The sequence below is a fragment of the Cetorhinus maximus genome, chromosome 14, assembly GCF_964194155.1.
Source record: "Cetorhinus maximus chromosome 14, sCetMax3.hap1.1, whole genome shotgun sequence".
In the NCBI taxonomy this organism is placed as follows: Eukaryota; Metazoa; Chordata; class Chondrichthyes; order Lamniformes; family Cetorhinidae; genus Cetorhinus; species Cetorhinus maximus.
The window spans coordinates 38,108,718-38,128,713 of record NC_135892.1 but is presented as its reverse complement, the minus strand read 5'-3'; the positions used below and the strand labels follow the sequence as shown (position 1 = coordinate 38,128,713).

The 19,996-nt window shown below is 46.0% G+C and overlaps 1 protein-coding gene across 6 annotated transcripts in view; it reads right to left on the bottom strand.

Annotated features, from left to right (window-relative positions):
• The window catches only part of serac1 (serine active site containing 1), a 198,111-nt gene that overhangs the window by 160,302 nt on the left and 17,813 nt on the right, over positions 1-19,996 (bottom strand). For all 6 annotated transcript variants that reach the window (XR_013578666.1, XM_078556815.1, XM_078556817.1 and 3 more), the window contains exon 4: positions 14,997-15,086. Coding sequence is in view for 5 of the 6 variants with exons in the window: in XM_078556815.1 (XP_078412941.1) it covers positions 14,997-15,086 (90 nt within the window). In the remaining variant the exon portion in view is untranslated. The remainder of the gene's footprint in view (positions 1-14,996; positions 15,087-19,996) is intronic.

Here is a 19,996-nt window from a genome sequence, read left to right as displayed (position 1 = left end):
GGGAGGTGACATGTGGTGAGTACAGCATGTTTGGAAGGAAAAAAGTAACTTTGGACCCACATGGCTGGATTTTCCAGATCTTTGTGGCACCCCAATATTGGGACAATTTCTGGGTCCCTGTTCGCTGGAGGTTGAAGTGTGCTGAACATCAGCATATTGCAGAGGCAACTAGTGAGTAGACCTGGCAATGGTCATCCAATGGTGGATGGCGGGCATGAGCAGGAGGTACTAGTTTGAAGTAGCAGGCCCCACTTAAAGGGCGCTGTCTGGATTCAAGGTGTGGGCAGCCAGAGAGAATCAGTCATCTATGAACATAATCAGAGGAATGACATAGCAGTCTGTGTGGTAGGTCAGCCTCAAATTTCACCCACGCCACCCTGGAGGTCATGACAGAAGTAGTACAGGCCAGAACAGCAATTTTTTTCTGGAGAGGAGCAGGAAGTCATCTGCTAGGAAACAGAGGAGGCATAGCTGGAGGTCACCAGAGAGGCCAGCAGTAGGAGCTTGATTAGCAGGTCCAGTGCAGGAAGCACTTTAATGACCCTATGTGTACTGGCAAGGTGAGTATGAAGCAAAGTCAAGCTGTCAGCCGTGTGCATCTTATAGGGGTGGCACATCCCTGTACAGGAGGGCTGCAAGGCAGGCAGTGATCAGGCAGAGCAAGGAGATTATTATCCACTCCCAACTCTCAAACGAGGGAAGTGAACAAAGCTATGTAAGCTTGGGAGGGTGGTAATTTAAGCCCTGGGCAAATGCAATGACAGGAGTAAAACTTCTGATAATGAATCAGGATGGGCAAATCAGAAAGTTCAGTGTAGCTGACCACACCATCCTCACATTACCGGAGAAATGAACACACAATGCCTGCGAGAGGAGTCATTCAGGGGATGGAGTGACCTACTTATGTGTACTGACACTCATGGAGAAAGAGGCCCATGACATTCGCACGGTAGTCGCAGTCCAGGCGGTTGATGACGATGAGACTGGTATGTGACAGAGGGTGGAAGTTTATTGACTGCACTATGGAATATCTTTGAAGCAGCTTCTAACTCTGTGAAGTCGTTTCCAGTAGATGCCACATGAAAGATGTCTGATGAACCGTCCACTGAGATGAAGATCATCAAGTGACTGTTTTTCCTCTTACATTGGGCCGATGCCAGAGGATCAGCAGCAGCTGAGAGTGGAAGTAGCCAAGACTACCTCAGAACAACTTGCACCCTGAGGAACCATCATCACTAGAGTCAAACACACCCTCCACCTTTGCAGGTGCACGCACCTCAGTGTGGCCTCAGGTGACTTTAGAACACGTGGCACATGGTAAGCATCATGACAAGTCTGAGCAGGAGCAAATGATGAAGGCAGAGGCCACTAGACAGTCCCTATTGGAGGGTGGAAGGAAGCTCCAACTATGCTTACTCGCCTGGAGGTGCAGTACCTCGGGGGTTATGTAGAAAGCACGTGTTTGTGGACCAGCAACCGGGATATGTGTACATCTGGCAGAGTTTCCTGAGGCAGTGTGGTCCCTTGCACTGAAAACGGAGGTGTTTATTCATGACATGAATACCGCAATGTATTAGGCAAATAAGTGGATATTGAAAGAATAACCATCCTCATGGACAGTCGTAAGCAACAGTCCATAAGTGGATACAGTAGTGGACTGGCATGAACAGATTGTATGATGCATTCTGTAGATTTGACTGATCCTTTGTATTTTTTTATTCATTCATGGGATGTGGGCTTCGCTGACCAGGTGAGCATTTATTGCCCATCCTTAGTTGCCCATGAGGTGCCAGTGGTGAGCTGCCTTCTTGAACGCTACAGTCCATGTGGTGTAGGTACATCCGCAGTGCTGTTAGGAAGGGGGTTCCGGGATTTTGACCCAGCGACAGTGAAGGGGCTGTGATATATTTCCAAGTCAGGATTGGTGAATGACTTGGAGGGGAACTTCCAGGTGGTGGTGTTCCCATCTATCTGCTGCCCTTGTCCTTCCAGATGGTAGTGGTCGTGGGTTTGGAAGGTGCTGTCTAAGGTGGGGAATTCTAGAACCAGGGGAAATAGATTCAAGATAAGTGGCAGAAGGTGTAGGGGGGACACGAGGAAGAACTTTTTTACGCAGAGGGTAGTGGGTGTCTGGAATTCGCTGCCCAAGTTGGTGGTAGAGGCAGAAACTTTAAACTCTTTAAAAAAGTACCTGGATCTGCACCTTAAGTGCTGTAAACTGCAGGGCTATGGGCTGGGTGCAGGAAGGTAGGTTTAGAAAGGGCACCTCGGTGTCCATGGGCTGGCATAGACAAGATGAGCTGAATGGCCTCCTTCTGCGCTGTAACTTTTCTATGGTTCTAAGAAGCCTTGGTGAGTTCCTGCAGTGCATCTTGTAGATGGTACACACTGATGTTACTATGCATAGGTGGTGGAGGGAGTGAATGTTTGTGGATGTGGTGCCAATCGAGCGGGCTGCATTGTCCTGGATGGTGTCAAACTTCTTCAGTGTTGTGGGCGCTGCGCTCATTCAGGCAAGTGGAGAGTATTCCATTACACTCCTGACTTGTGCCTTGTAGATGATGGACAGGCATTGGGGAGTCAGGAGGTGAGTTACTTGTCGCAGGATTGATGGTGCATGGATGTAATCACTTCCAATTGGATGTTCTCATGCACCTGGTAAGTGAGGGTGTGCAGCTGGACCATGAAAGGGCTGAGGCAGAAAAGGATGGTGTAAATGGTGTCACCACACAAGGGCCGCCCATCCTTTGAAGCCAGGCTCTTGATTGAAGTCACGATACCGCTTATGCCACCATGACCAAAGCTATCCCTGCACAAATGAAGTTGGATTAGCCTGCCATGGTGCATTGGAACATGACCCTGAGTGCCACACACAGCTTTGCCACCAGAATACCCTCTTGAGCAGCATGTCTCCACATCTGCTCTAGCCACAGAGGAGCACTTGCAAAAGGCCTGAGAAGCGACATCAACATCACAAAGGGTGATCACCTGGGTGCACATTATGAATCTTTTATTAATCCATGCACTTTAATTTGAGCAAAAGCGCTTTATTTGAAAAGTGACATTGGTCAAGGTCGTTAGTTGTTTGAGATAGCAATTCATTGTCACTATGTGTAAAGTCTGAGAATGCCATTTGGCCAGGTGCTCTCACAGAAGACTTGCCACATCATAAGAAGTGGATCTGTCACTGCACTTTGGAGGGGGGCCCCTATGAGAAAAAGGGAAGTTTGATTTAGATGTTCCATTGGAGTGTCTGCCATGCTCAGAAGCTTTCCTGGATCGGGACAGCCCAGATTTCCTTGCCAACGTGATCAGTGTGTCTCCACATGAGTATTATCTCTGAGATGCCTTGATGTGCCTCTGGTTGATCCTTCTCAAGATCCTCATTCTCCGATGCAGCGCATTCTTCCCCTTGGACCTCCTCTAGTTACACTCCTCTCTGGACGACCATGTTGTACAGTACGCAGTGTGGGAAACCCTTGCTGGGGCATATAAGAGGCCATCCCTGATAAGTCAAGGCACACGAACTGCATTTTGAGGAGGCCAATTGCCCACTGAATGGTTGTCCTGGTGCTGAGATATCAGCAGCTATAACTCTCCTGTGCCTCAGTTGAGGGGTTTTGCACCGGGGTCAGCAGCCATCCATTTACTGGGCACCCCTTGTCCACCAGGAGTCATTCACGAAGGTTGTGTGGTGAAATAAGCTGCATCTGCAACTGCCTCAGAATGAATGAATCATGACAGTTCCACAAAACCATGAAGGAACTACGTAGGATGGTCACACACAAGCTGAACGTTTATTGAGTGGAAAGCTTTCCTACTAATGAATGCTTGGTACTGAGATGACGGTGTTTTGATGACAACACTCATGCGGGCGATCGTGCCCAGCACCCGAGGGAACTCTACCATTTAGGCAGACCCCATAGCCTTCTGTGCCTAACTATCGGCATCTGTGGGTCAAATGCCCACACAAAAAGTTCATCTGTCACTTGTGATATGCAGCTGTAGGCTGCTGATTGCGGGATCCCACATAGGTCAGCTGCTGACCCTTGAAAAAAGCCCAATGCTAGAAAGTTCAAGGTCACTGTCAGCCTGATAGCTCCTGGCACAGAGTGACCTCTTGAGCTTCGAGTCATCATGTGATCCTCCAGAAGTGCACACAACTCAACCACCATCTGCCTAGAATGACAAAACCATCAGTGGCACTGTTGTTCCAATATGGTCAGGAAGCTGATTCTATGGCGGTACACTTGATTCCGTGAGTATCGCCTTCTGGCCCCTCGATCCATGATCCCTATGTGACTTACTTCATTGCTGGGACCACTGCTCCAGCCCACCTGAGTAGGTGGCCCCCATTATCAGAGATAGTGTCAGACACTTGCACCTCAACTGCCAACTTCCCTTGCACCTTTATGAAAAAGGCATTCTCTCTCTGCCACCAATCACAATTGTACAGCTATGTTTCAAAAATGGCAGGTTAGTGATGTGCGTGAGCTTCTATTCAATGGTTGCTTCTTTTATACATAATTTTACATAGCTGCCGTTTCAGTCAAGGACTTCCCACTGTGCAGCCGTCTCATCTAGTTGAATGAGGTGCTGAGACAACATAGGGCCTGTGAGCATCTGTTGAAATCGCAATTCCTTATTTAAGGATCTCTCAAATGTCTCCTTCATGAGCATAATTCCCTGCCTGTTGCTATCGGGTGGGTGGCCGTCTTCCCCATGAAGCTGTGCCCGGAAAAGTTGCGCAGAGGCGGCTTTAAGTTGGGCAATTAGCACACGTGTGTCAACTCAACCACCCACTAACCGCCTCTGCCACCTTCTCAAAATGCAGGCCATGCTTCCCAAAGTTCTCCTACACTGGGGTTTTCCTCACATCATGTTTGAGTTAGCTGCAGGCAAATTGATAGAAATGGATTACCATAATTAATCAGTAACTCCATCAACATTGCAACATGTAATACCAGGTTGATAGAATGTGAACTAGATGAACCTTAGTATTTTATCAGTTATCAATTTCTATGTTAATTTATATCAATTTTAAAAAATTTATTCACAGGATGTGGGCTTCGCTGCCTGGGCCAGCACTTATTGCCCATTCCTAGTTGCCAATTGAGAAGGTGGGGGTGAGCTGCTTTCTTGAACTGCTGCAGTCCATGTGGTATAGGTACACCCATAGTGCTGTTAGAAAGGGAGTTCCAGGATTTTGACCCAGCAACAGTGAAGGAACGGCGATATATTTCCAAGTCAGGACGGTGAGTGACTTGGAGGGGAACTTTCAGGTGTGGTGTTCTCAACTATCTGCTGCCTTTATTCTTCTAGATGGTAGTGGTCGTGGGTTTGGAAGGTGCTGTCGAAGGAGCCTTTGTGAATTCCTGCAGCGCTTGTGTAATTTTCTCCCCTATCCCAGGCATGTTATCCTCCATGTTAAACAATGCAATGATTCTGCTTCCCTTGGCATCTTCAGGGATGAATCAGTGTTGTTATTCTATCACCTCACTGGGGAAGAAAAGGAAAATATAGACTAAATTATTCTCTCTTATCTGAGGTAACCGCTTTTTGGAGAAATGACTCTCAAAGCAAAGCCTAATAACATAATGGTAGAGAAAACTATGTGAACACAAGTCATTGGCCAAATGAAGAATGACATTACCTCTGTGCTTGCAAGAATGCTAATATTTCTTTAGAGGGACAGAATATCTGAAATCAACCAGGAACCAAAACCCAAGTTTCACTGAATGTTGACTCTTCTGATGAAGAGTCGTACGGACTCGAAATGTTAATTGTATTCCTCTCCGCAGATGCTGTCAGACCTGCTGAGTTTTTCCAGGTATTTTTGTTTTTGTTTCAGATTTCCAGCATCTGCAGTATTTTGCTTTTATCTTAGTGTTTAATTGACTGCTAATTGCCTGTCAACAACCAAATTCAACATTCACAACAAAATCATTCCAATCTGATGATTCTGGATGATCTCAGATCGTGAAATAAAAACAGAAAATGCTGGAAAAACTCAACAGGTCTGGCAGCATCTGTGTGGAGAGAGACAGAGTTAACGTTCTGAGTCCGTATGACTCTTCTCCAGATCATGATTTACTTTGGGTTTTTCCATTTTCTTACTCTGGAAGAATAAGGATGAAATTTAATGACATGAGCAACTTTTCTCGCCACTACCTCTGAGGCACTGCAAGGAACTCAACAAGTCAAAAGCCTTCTGTGGGATAAAAAATATGGGTAAAGCCTTGTCTTAGTGGTAGCACTCTCACTTCAGAGATAAAAATGTTATGGGTTCAAGCCCCACTCCAGAGATTAAACACAAAATCTAGGCCAGCACTAGTTCAGTACTGAGTTGCACTTTTTGATGAGATGTCAAGCCAAGTTCCCGTCTGCCCCCGAGGTGGATATAAAAGATCCCATGGCACCATTCGTAAAAGAGCAGCGGAGTTTTCCCAGTGTACTAGCCAACAGTTATCCCTCAATCAACAAAGTAATTAGTCATTTATCTTATTTCTGTCTGCGGAACTTGGATGTGTACAAATTGGCTGTCATGTTTCCTACATTATAACGATGATTACACTTCAAAATTAACTCATTAGCTGTGAAGCATGCTGGTACATCTGGAGATTGTGAAAGGTGCTATATAAAATAAAGTCCTTTCTTTCTTGTAGCCCCATTCCTTAAAATTCAATACAACGTGCTGTACCATCATTTCTGATACTTCATCTTCCAGCTGCTCCAAGCCTATTTTCATATCTAGGACTAGCCAGGGATTCTTGAAGTAAAATGATCTGAAGCACCAATTACTTTCTTCCTTGCAGACTGTTGAGTCACAGTGGCTTATGATCCCAATGGTAAATCAAATGTGCAGATGCACATCTTGGAATCAAAAACAGGCTGGGTTATACAGGACCCAGCAGAAAAGGAAAGGCGGAACGGAAGCGGATGGTGAAGGCTTTCCAGCTCCAACTCACACAGAAATCTTGCGTCGGCTGACCAATTAATGATTGACAACAATGTTTGGTCAACAACTCAGCAGCCGGAGACAGGCTTTGAGGCAGCAGCCACGTTGTCACCCGACATAGAAGCTAGCGCTTGCATCATGTTTAAAGTGCCACCCAAGCCCTGATATGAACTTTGCTTTCGCACTCCTTCCAGCAGCTACACTGAAGTCTCAGGCCTACGAGCATCCAGCTACTAGTGGCTGCTCCAGCAGTCTGCTCTTTCTTTCTTCCTGTTTGTCTTTTGAGGCTAACAATGACGATGTTCATCACCTTGGTGTTTGGTAGGCTTCCGCTGAGTAGGTGACTGCTACTGCTGATCTGCGCCCAGTAGGTTCTGCTGCAAATAGGACAGGATCCCACATTCAACTGAGCTCTGGATAAGTTGCTGGCTCAGGATTTGCTCTCCTTGCCCTTTCCCCCTCTGTCTCCAATATGCACTAGTTTTCGAAGGAGGCTGCACTGTTTTTTTATTTGGTTGCGCCAGGTGCAGCGATCCTGGGCGACCTTCTCCCAGGAGTCGAAGTCAGTATCGAAACTCCTTAGTGAAACCTTCAGAGTGTCTTTGAAGCACTTCCCTTGATCGCCAGGGGAGTGCACCCCAGAATCAAGCTCTACACAGAAAATTCACTTTGGCAAGCGAGTGTCAGGCATTCTGGCACATGACCAGTCCAGCTCAGTTGTGACTGTCTCAATATGGTGTGGATGCTTGGCCTGCCAGATTGGATGAGCACCTCACTGCATGGTATTGTGACCTGCTATCTGATTTTCAGAAGCCTCCAAAGGCAGCTCAAGTGAAAGGGATTGAGCTTCTTGGCATGATGCTGGCAGTCCAAGTTCCCATGCGAAGAGCAGAGTGGGCAGGACTATTACTCTATAGGCTCTCAGTTTGGCAGGTAGACTTACTCCTCTTCATTCCCAGACTGATGTTCAAAGTCTGCTGAAGGCTACATTTGCTTTGGCAATTCTTGCATGTGTCTTGTTGCCAACATAGACAGCTCGAGAGAGTGAACTGCCGAAATAAGTGAACTTGTCCACTGCTGACAGGTTCTGGTCATGGTCAAAAACTTTGGACTCACGATCGGGGTTTCTTGGAGTAGATTGGTAATGACTTGAGTTTTCTTCGTGATGATTGGAAGACCACAGCTGTCGCATACATTGGAGAATAGGTCCATGCTGCACTGCATGTCCAGCTCTGAACTGGCAGTTAATGCACAGTCACCAGCAAACAGAAAATTCCAAATTATGCCCTCGGACTATCTTGGTCTTTGCCTGGAATTATCTCAGATTGAGCAGCTTCCCAGCCATATGATATCTGATTTTGATGCCAGAATCACCATCATAAAAGGTATTAGAGAGCACGGTGGAGAAAAACATGCTGAAGAAGGCTGCCGTTAGTACACAGGCCTGTTTAATGCCTTTAGCGACTGGGAATGGGTCCGAGAACTTACCTTCATCTGTGAACGCACGAGCAAACCGTTATGGAACTGTCAAACCATTATGATGAATTTCTCAGGGCAGCTGAATTTCTTCATTACCTTTCATAGGTCCTCATGGCTGACTGTCAAAGGCCTTAGTCAGGGCAACAAATGTGGTTTAGAGGTCCATGTTCTGTTCTTGGCATTTCTCCTGGAGATGTCTAACTGCAAACATTATATCAGTGGTCCTTTGACCTTGTTCGAAACAGCATCGATTCTCTGGTAGCAGATCCTGGTTGAGATATTGCACTAAACCGATCAGAAGAATTCTGACAAAGATTTTGCCGGCAATGGAGGTCAACGAGATTCTTCTATGATTATCGCAATATGGGTCACAAAATCACAAAGAGTCTGCAGAGGGATATAGACAGGTTAAGTGAGTGGGCAAAAGCTTGGCAGCTGGAATATAATGTGGGAAAATGTGAGGTTATGCACTTTGGCAGGAAGAATAGAGGAGCTGAATATTACTTAAATGGAGAAAGACTGCAGAAAGCTGCAGCACAGAGGGATTTGGGGGTCCTCGTGCATGAATCAAAAAAGCTAGCAAAGAAGTTCAACAGGTAATAGGGAAGGCAAATGGAATTTTGGCCTTTATTTAAAAGGGAATGGAGTATAAAAATAAGGAAGTCTTGCTAAAACTATACAAGGAACTAGTCAGACCTCACCCAGAATACTGTGAACAGTTTTGGTCCCCTTATCTCAGGGAAGATATATTGGCATTGGAAGCAGTCCAGAAAAGATTCACTAGGTTGATCCCGGGTATAGAAGGATTTTCTTACGCAGAGAGGTTGAGTAGATTGGGCCTGTATTCATTGGAGTTTAGAAGAAAGAGTGGTGACCTTATTGAAATATATAAGATTCTTAGGGAGCTTGACAGGGTAGATGCTGAGAGGTTGTTTCCTCTTGTGGAAGAGTTTGGGGCCAGAGGGAATAATCTCAGGGTAAGGGGTCACCCATTTAAGACAGAGATGAGGAAGAATTTCTTCTCTCAGAGGGTAGTGAATCTGTGGAATTCTTTACTGCAGAGGGCTGTAGAGGCTGGTTCGTTAAGTATATTCAAGGCTGAGATAGACAGATTTTTAATCAGTAAGGGAGTCAAGGGTTATGGGGAAAAGGCAGGAAAGTGGAATTGAGGATTATCAGATCAGCCATGATCTCATTGAATGGCGGAGCAGACTCGAGGGCCGATTGGCCTACTTCTGTTCCTGCGTCTTATGGTCTGAGAACACCATGCACATGTCTGACCAGCTGCCGCGGATTGTGACAACCGGGGCCACTGATGCTCGAAGGATTGTGGGAGGCCAGGCATTTGCCGAAACCCAAGCTCATGATAGACTTCTGCAATTGGTGGCAGATGCTAGAAATCCAACATGAGGTGCGTGAAGATCTGGCAGAGATTCCCAGGGGGTATCTATCCCCTGGCTCAGAGTGGAGGAATCCATCCAGGCCATGACTGCTGCTATCTCCCTCTCATATGCTTGTATGGCCTCCTCCATCGAGATATTGCTGACTCTCCTAGAAAGCCACATTGGGCAGATCAGTCAGTGGATGCTGGAAGTGCGAGCAAACCTGCATGCCATCGCCTTGTCCATGAGCTCAAGGGAGGAATAATCAAGTGAGAGGTGCCTGGAATTTCCATCAAGGTCCTTGTCTTTCTCAGGTCAGCAGTGCCTTACATGGGAGGAGTAGCTGTATTCTACCTCAGGAGGCTGGTGTGGATCTTGGCTACCAAGGTCATCCTAGACCACAGGGCAGCAAGGTCAGCAGCCTGAGCCACCACAACTAGCAGCGAGGGGGATGAACCATGTAGTAGCACTCATAAAGGTATTAAGAAAACATGCCAGATGCACATGGCCTGCGAGTGCCAAGACAGTTAATGCATCTCATTCATTTATGGGATGTGGGCGTCACTGGCTAGGCCAGCATTTATTGCCCATCCCTAATTGCCTTGGAGAAGGTGATGCTGAGCTGCCTTCTTGAGCTGCTGCAGTCCCTGTGGTGCAGGTACACCCACAGTGCTGTTAGGGAGGGAATTCTAGGAGTCCCCTGGGGTCCCACTCGCAAATCGGTATTCCATTTTGGAGGCTGATCCTGGTTCCTCCAGGGAATGCAGACAGAGCCAAGCTCCTGGCACCACAAGCAACCTGAGAGGGGAGGAGGGGAGGAAGAGAGGAAGAGCAATAGTAATAGGGGATTCTATAGTCAGGGGAACAGATAGGCGCTACTGTGGCCGCCAACGTGACTCCAGGATGGTATGTTGCCTCCCTGGTGCCAGGGTCCGGGGTGTCACTGAACAGCTCCTGAAGGGGAAGGGTGATAAGGCAGAGGTCATGGTACATGTTGGTACCAATAAAATAGGTAGAAAGAAGGATGAGGTCTTGCATCAAGAGTTCAGGGAGTTAGGCAGTAGACTAAGAAGGAAGACCTCTCGGTTTGTAATCTCTGGATTACTCCCAGTGCCACGTGCTAGTGAGCTCAGAAATAGGAGAATAGCGCAGATAAATATGTGGCTTAAGAGTTGGTGCAGGGGGGAGGGTTTTAGATTCCTGGATCACTGGGACCGTTTCTGGGGAAGGTGGGACCCGTACAAGTGGGACGGTCTACATCTGAACCAGAGCGGGACTAACATCCTTGCAGGCGGGTTTGCTAGTGCTGTTGGGAGGAGTTTAAACTAATTCGGCAGGGGGAGGGGACACAGAATGTTAGCAGAATAGGGACACGTCATAATACAGTAAAACAATCAAGTCAGAGTGAGTACAGCTGCGTTAAGTTTCAAGGGAGTAAGGCAAGGCTGGATGGCCTCTACGTTAATGCCAGGAGTATGACAGGTAAAACAGATGAGTTAAGGGTGAGGATTGACACGTGGAATTGTGATATAGTAGCCATCACTGAGACATGGTTGAGGGAGGGACAGGATTGGCAGCTCAACATTCCAGGATATAGAATCTTCAAGCAAGACAGGGGAGGGGGTAAAAGAGGAGGAGGCATTGCATTATTAGTTAAGGAGTCCGTTACTGCAGTAAGGAGAGATGATATCTTGGAGGGGACATCGAATTAAGCTTTGTGGGTAGAATTTAGGAATATAAAAGGGGCAGCCACATTGTTAGGTGTTTATTATAGGCCCCCAGATAGTCCGCGGGAAATTGAGGAGCAAATATGTGCACAATTTGTGGAGGTGTGTAAAAACAATAACTACAGGGTGATATTAGGTGGCTTCAATTTTCCCAACATTAATTAGGATAGGCATAGTGTTAAAGGCTTGGATGGAGTGAATTTCTTGAAATGTGTACAGGAGAACCTTTTAGGCCAATATGTGGAGGGTCCAACAAGGGACGACGCAGTGCTGGACCTAATTCTGGGGAATGAAGCCGGACAGGTGGCTGAGGTGGTGTTGGGGGAGCATTTTAGTGATAGTGACCACAACATGGTACAGTTCAAGTTTGTTATGGACAAAGAAATCGACAAGTTGCAAAAAAATGTTTTGGATTGGGGGAGAGTGGATTTCAATAAAATAAGGCAGGATTTGGCCAAGGTAGACTGGGAACAGCTACTTGTGGGGAAATCTACCAAGGAGCAGTGGGGGGTATTCAAAAAGGAAATGGGGAGGGTACAGACTCAACATGTTCCCTCCAGGGAAGGAATAGGAAGGGGTAACAAGCCCAGAGAACCATGGATGACCAGAGATATTCAGGTTACGATGTGAAGGAAAGGAGAGGCTTTTAGCAGGTATAAGGGAAGCAAATCAGTGGAGGCATTAGTGGGTTTACAGAAAGTGCAGGGTGGAGCTTAAGAAAGCAATTAGGAGAGCAAAGAGAGGATATGAGAAAGCTCTGGCTGGTAAAAGTAGGGAAAATCCCAAAAAATTCTATAAGTATATCAATGGGAAGAGGATAAACAGGGAAAGAGTAGGGCCCATAAGGGACCAAGGGGGCAATCTATGGGTGGAGCCAGAGGACATTGCTAGAGTGTTGAATGAATATTTCACATTCGTCTTCACCCAAGGGAATGAGGATGAAGGTATCGAACTCTGGGAGAGAGACTGCGAGGTTCTTAAGCAAATTGATCTCAGGAGTGACAAGGTATTGGAGGTGTTGACAGGCTTAAAAGTGGACCAATCTCCAGGTCCAGATGATGTGCCCCAGATTGCTGAGGGAGGCAAGGGAGGAGATTGCGGGGGCTCTGACCCAAATTTTTAATTCCTCTCTCATCACGGGGGAGGTGCCAGAGGACTGGAGAACAGCTAATGTGGTTCCGCTATTTAAGAAGGGTTGTAGAGATAAGTCAGGGAACTATAGGCCAGTGAGTCTCACGCCAATGGTAGGGAAACTATTGGAGAAAATTCTGAAGGAGAGAATCTATCCCCACTTGGAGAGGCAAGGTTTGATCAGGGATAGTCAGCATGGCTTTGTCAGAGGGAGGTCATGCCTAACAAATTTGATTGAATTTTTTGAGGAGGTGACCAGGTACGTAGACGAGGGTAGTGCAGCTGATTTAGTACATATGGATTTCAGCAAAGCCTTTGACAAGGTCCCACATGGGAGACTTATAAAGAAGGCAAATGAACATGGGATACAGGGTAATTTGATAAGGTGGATTCAAAATTGGCTTAGTTATAGGCAACAGAGGGTGATGACAGAAGGATGCTTTAGTGACTGGAAGCCAGTGTCCAGCGGTGTACCACAGGGATCTGTGCTCGGTCCCCTATTATTTGTCATTTATATAAACGACATTGATGACTATGTGGGGTGTAGGATTCGTAAGTTTGCGGATGACACAAAGATTGGCCGGGTGGTTAATAGTGAGGTTGAGTGACTTGGGCTACAGGAAGATATAGACAGGATGGTCAACTGGGCAGATAAGTGGCAGATGGAATTTAACCCTGAAAAGTGTGAGGTGATACACTTTGGAAGGAGTAATTTGACTCAATGAACGGCATGACACTAGGAAGTTCTGAGGAACAAAGGGACCTTGGCGTGTGTGTCCATAAATCTCTGAAGGCGGAGGGGCATGTAAGTGGGGTGGTGAAAAAGGCATATGGGACACTTGCCTTTATCAATCGAGGCATAGATTACAAAAGTAGGGAGGTCATGTTGGAGTTGTATAGAACCTTGGTGAGGCCACAGCTGGAGTACTGTGTGCAGTTCTGGTTGCCACATTATAGGAAGGATGTGATTGCACTGGATGGGGTGCAGAGGAGATTCACCAGGATGTTGTGTGGGATGAAACATTTAAGTTATGAAGAGAGGTTGGATAGACTTGGGTTGTTTTCATTGGAGCAGAGAAGACTGAGGGACGACCTGATCAAGGTGTATAAGATTATGAGGGGCATGGACAGGGTGGATAGGCATCTGTTCCCCATAGTTGAAGGGTCAGTCACAAGAGGACATAAGTTCAAGGTGAGGGGCAGGAGGTTTAGGGGGGATGTGAGGAAAAACTTTTTTACCCAGAGGTTGTTGACGGTCTGGAATGCGCTGCCTGGGAGGGTGGTGGAGGTGGGTTGCCTCACATCCTTTGAAAAGTACCTGGATGAGCACTTGGCACGTCATAACATTCAAGGCTATGGGCCAAGTGCTGGTAAATGGGGTTAGGTAGGTAGGTCAGGTGTTTCTCACGTGTCGGTTCAGACTCGATGGGCCGAAGGGTCTCCTCTGCACTCTGTGATTGTGACCCAGCAACAGCAAAGGAATGGCGAAATATTTCCATGTCAGTATGGTGAATGGCTTGGAGGGGAATTTCCAGGTGGTGGTGTTCCCATGTATACGCTGCCCTTGTTCTTCTCGGTGGTAGTTGTTGTGGGTTTGGAAGGTGCTGTCTAACTCACCAAGGCGAGTTTATTGGTGAAACTTGGTGAGTTTCTGCAGTGAATCTTATTGACGGTACACACTGCTGCCACTGTGCGTCGATGGTGGAGGGAGTGAATGTTTGTGGGTGTGATGCCAGTCAAGCAAGCTGCTTTGACCTGGATGGCGTCAAGCTTCTTGTATGTTGGTGTGTTGATGGAACTGCACTCACCCAGGCAAATGGAGAGTATTCCACTGCACTCCTGACTTGTGCTTTTGGGGATCCAGGAGGTGAGTTGCTCGCCGCAGGATTCCTAGTCTTTGACCTGCTCTTGTAGCCACAGTATTTATATGGCTAGTCCAGTTCAGTTTCTGGTCAATGTTAACTCCCAGGATGTTGATAGTGGGGGATTCAGCTATTGAATGTCAAGGGGTGATGGTTAGATTCTTTGTTGGAGATGGTCATTGCCTGGCGCTTATGTGGCACGGATGTTACTTGCCACTTGTCAGCCCAAGCCTGGATATTGTCCAGGTCTTGCTGCATTTGGACATGGACTATTTCAGTATCTGAGGAGTTGCGAATGGTGCTGAACATTGTGCAATCATCAACAAACACCCCCACTTCTGACCTTATGTTGGAAGGAAGGTCATTGAAGAAACAGCTGGAGATGGTTGGGCCTAGGACTTATCCAGTATTTCAACTCTATTACATACTAACAATGGAAATATTAAGACTTACTGACCATCCAGTGGCCATGAGAACATCTCGGCTGTGGCTTGCACCAGTCTTTTAACTGCTCTCTGCAGTTCTTTTCTGGCCTTGCTTGTAATTCCTGAAATACAGCAAAACTGAAAATTAACATATCACTCACAGAACATGGATGTTGAGAATGGAGAAGATCATCAAATATAAAAATTGTATAATCAGCTGAAAAAATTGTACAAAGAAATAAGAATGAAAAAAATATTGTAATTGATATTGAATATTCAACATGCCACAGTTAATTCTGACATAAAGTTAATCAATATATCTAACTATCCACCAGTCAAATCTAGTTAGGACCAATCTGGAATGGACCATTCTCGTAGCAGTTTGATTTTTAAAAAGAAGAATCGATAGTGAAACTGACCAATTTGTGACAGAACCTTCAAGCCCCATGAGCTCTAGCACAGAGAGACAAGATGTCATAGAGACATCATCTTCATATTACTGTCAAATCCAAACATTACACACATTGTGCTGTTCCTTCGTTGCTACTGGGCCAAAATCTTGGAATTTCCTACCTAACATCATTATATGTGGCATGATTCTCAAACAGCCATCATTACCTTCTCAAAGTAACCAAGAATCAGTAATAAATCCAAGCCTTGTCAGAATTTGCCAGTTAGCTTAACATCTGTCATAGATGTTAGAAGCCATTATTAAAGAGTCATAACAGGGCACTTAAATAAATTCAAGTTAATCAGGCAGAGTTAACATGGCTTTGTGAAAGGGAAATAATGTTTAACCAATTTATTGGGGTTCTTTGAAGAAGTAACAGGTGCTGTGGATAAAGGGGAACCAGTGGATGTGCTGTACTTAGTTTCAGAAGGCATTTGATAAGGTGCCTTATCAAAGGTCATTGAGGAAAATCAAAGTTCATGATGTAGGGGGTAACATTGGCATGGATAGAAGATTGGCTAGCTAATAGGAAAAAGAGAAGGCTCATTTTCTGGTGGGCAGGATGTGACGAGTGGTGTGCCACAGGGATCAATGCTGGGGCCTCAACTCTTTACAATTTATATAAATGATTTGGATAGTATGGTTGCTAAATTTGTGGATGACAAAAAGGTAGGTAGGAAAATAAGTTGTGAAGAGGACAAAAGAGATTACAAAAGGACATAGATAGGTTAGGTGAGTGGGCAAAGATCTGGCAAATGGAGTATGGTATAGGAAAATGTGAGGTTGCCCATTTTGGCAGGACAAATAAAGAGGCATATTATCTAATTGGAGAGAGATTGCGGAGTTCTGAGATGCAGAGGGATCTGGGGGTCCTCGTGCATGAATCGCAGAAGGTTAGTATGCAGGTGCAGCAAGTAATTGGTAACCCTAATATAATGTTATTGTTTATTGCAAGGGGAATTAAATACAAAAGTAGGGGGGTTATGCTTCAGTTTCACAGGGCATTGGTCAGACCACATATTGAGTACTGTGTACAGTATTGGTCTCCTTATTTAAGAAAAGATGTAAATGCATTAGCAGTTCAGAGAAGGTTTACGAGATTAATACCTGGAATAGGCAGGTTACCTTAAGAGGAAAGGTTGGACAGACTAGCCTTGTATCTGCTGGAGTTTAGAAGAGTAAGCAGTGACTTGACTAAAACATACAAAATCCTGAGGGGACTTGACAAGGTGAATGTGGAAAGGATTGTGGGAGAATCTAAAACTCAGGGTCACCGTTTCAAAATAAGGGGTTGCCCATTTAGGAGATGAGGAAATTTTCTTTTCTCTCAGATGGTTGCGAGACAGGCTAGGTTCATTCCAACAAGGGTGAAAGGTAAGGGAACCAAAGCCAGGTCTCCTTAGATGATGAGGGAGATGGAGAATATGATGAAATCAAAAAAAAAAAATGAGGGTGTATGGTGCATCTCGGGTCAATTTTTCAGGTGGGAACCAGGCCAAATAGAATAGGTTGAGAAGGGAAGTGAAGAGGAAAATAAAAGTAGCAAATATGAGAATAGAATGGCAGTTAACATAAAAGGGAATCCAAAAATCTTCTGCCATCATATAAATAGTAAACAGTTGGTAGGAAGTGGGGTGGGGCCAATTTGGGATAAAGATGATATATGGCTAGAGGCAGAGGGCAAGCCAAGAATATGCAACAAGTACTTTGTAGCAGTGTTTATGGAGGAAAAGAATGCTGACAAATATTGGTAGAAATGGAGATGACAGAGGTAATGAATGGGGTGAAAACTGATAGGAAGGGTGGTTATGCTTAGGGTGGATAAGTTGCCTGGTCTGGATGACTCGCATCCCTGGTTGCTAAAGGAAGTGGGAGTGAATATGGTGGAAGAACTTTCAATAATCTTCCGATCTTCCATGGTTATAGTGGAGATACCAGAGATTGGGAGGGAAGCGAGATAAAATGTGACACCTCATTCAGGAAAGGGTGTGAGGACATTTCTAGTAACCGCGGGTAGTTGGTCCAAATAAGGAAACTGGTTAGCCCAGTTCCAGGGCCTATCTTAGCCATTGCCTGTTTGAGGACCCATGGAACTCCAAATATCTTTTATGAATCCTCTTACAGTAAACACAGTCTGGCCTATATGTGGATGGTAAGGGTTGAATCCATAACAGAAGTCATGTGACCATCAGAATCCATTTTGTTTCGGCTCAAGGTTTTTAAAAGGTAACCTTAAAATCAGTTTCTTTTGAAATTCATAACGCTGTCATAAAAACACTGTCATGATACAACTAAGCCTATATCCTCAGTGCACTCCTCTACAGTAGTAAGACCTGAACAACATATGCTAGATAGGAGAAAATCTTGAAGTTTCCACCTTCGCTGTCTCAGATGTATCCTTGGCATCTCTTGGTAGGACAAGGTCACCAATTCAGAAGTCCTGGAGTGTGCTAATCCCATCAGCACACACTCATTGCTAAGTCATAGGCATCTGCACTAGCTCGGCCATGTTCATTGGATGGATACAGCTAGAAATGGCTGTATACCCAAAGACCTTCTGTATAGTGAATCAGTCACTGGGTCATGATACAGAAACAAAAAATGCTAGAAAAACTCAGCAGGTCTGACAGCAACTGTGGAGAGAAGGACAGAATTAATGTTTCGAGTCCGTATGACTCTTCTTCAGAGCTGGGCGTCCATGCCTCGGCTACAAGGACATCTGCAAGCGAGATATGAAGGTGGTGGACACTGACATTGACAACAGGAAGGCAGGTGCCGATAGGCATAACCACTGGTGGCTTACTATTTTAAGGGTATTGGAAGAGACGAGCTAAAACAGAAAGCTTAACTGACTGACTGAGTAGAGGACCCAGTGAAAACAGGGGCCAGCAAATTCTGCACCTTCTCAGCCCACTGTGCTCCTCTGCAGCAGATGCGACAGAGACTGCCATGCCAGAGTCGAGCTCCAGAGCCACACCAGGCGATATTTAACATGGAGTTGATCACCACGGCGCAAACCGTCATCTCACGAGATGGAAGGCTGCGAAGTGGTGCCAGACCATCCTTCCACATAATACTTCATTTAACATCCTGTTCCCAACTATGTAAATTAATTTGAACATAAAACAGGACCAATAATAAAGGAAAATTACGTAAAAATGTACAGCACAGAAATAGGCCATTAGGCCCAACTGGTCAGTGTCGGTGTTTATGTACCACATGAGCCTCCCCACATTTATCTTTATCTTAAACCTATAAGCATAATAATCTATTCCTTTTTTCCCTTATGTTTTCACCCAAGTTCTCCTTAAATGCATCTATTTCATTGGTAACAATCTTAAATTTATTGGCTCTTAGTTTTGGTGTCCTCCCACAAATAGAAACGTCTTTGCTGTCTGAAACCTCTTCATAATTTTAAAGACATCCATTAGGTCACTCCTCATCCTTCTCTCTTCTAGAGAAAATAACTCCAGGTAAGCATATCCTCTCAGTTCTGGTATCATCCTTGTGAATCTTTTTTTGCAATTTCTTCAGTGTGTCTATGATTTTTATTACATGGAGACCAGAACTCAGCACAGTTCAATAGTCTAATCAAAGTTCTAAACAAGTTTAACAAAACTTCTTTACTTTCAATTCCATCCTACTAGAAATGAACTCCAGTGCTTGGTTTGCTTTTTTTAATGTGTTGCTATGTTTAGTGATTTGTGTATCTATCTATACACCTAGATTCTTTCATTTCTCTGCCACATTTAGATTCTTCCAAGCAGTAACTTGTTATTCTTCGTGGTGAAATTCAAGACTGCACCTTTGTCTATTTGGAATTAATTTATTCATTACACAGACAATTCTGCAAGCTTCTCTTGTACTTTGTCGCAGTGTTCCTTAGTATTAACTATATCCAATTTTGCATTGTCCACAAATTTTGAAATTATACTTCATGGAAATACTGGATTCTTAGTAAAAACGAGTACACCAACACACCCTGCCACCCGCCACACACACACACATGAACGCCCCCCAACACCCCACCCCCTACCCACACACACCCCCACCCCACACACACACACATCACTGACACACCCATACACCCCCGCCACACCCATTCACACACTCCCACGCACACACACATCCCCCCACAAACACACATCCGCCCCGACGAACGCACACACCCTCCCCCGACGCACGCGCACACCCGCCCCCCGACACACACACTCCCCCGACGCACGCGCACACCCGCCCCCCGACACACACACATACCTGCCTCCCGACACACACACACACACACCCGCCCCTGATGCACACACACACACACCCGCCCCCGACACACACACACATCCGCTCCGACACACACACACACACACGCGCACACACACCCGCCCCCGACGCGCACACACACCCGCCCCCGACGCGCACACACACCCGCCCCCGACGCGCACACACACCCGCCCCCGACGCGCACACACACCCGCCCCCGACGCGCACACACACCCGCCCCCGACGCGCACACACACCCGCCCCCGACGCGCACACACACCCGCCCCCGACGCGCACACACACCCGCCCCCGACGCGCACACACACC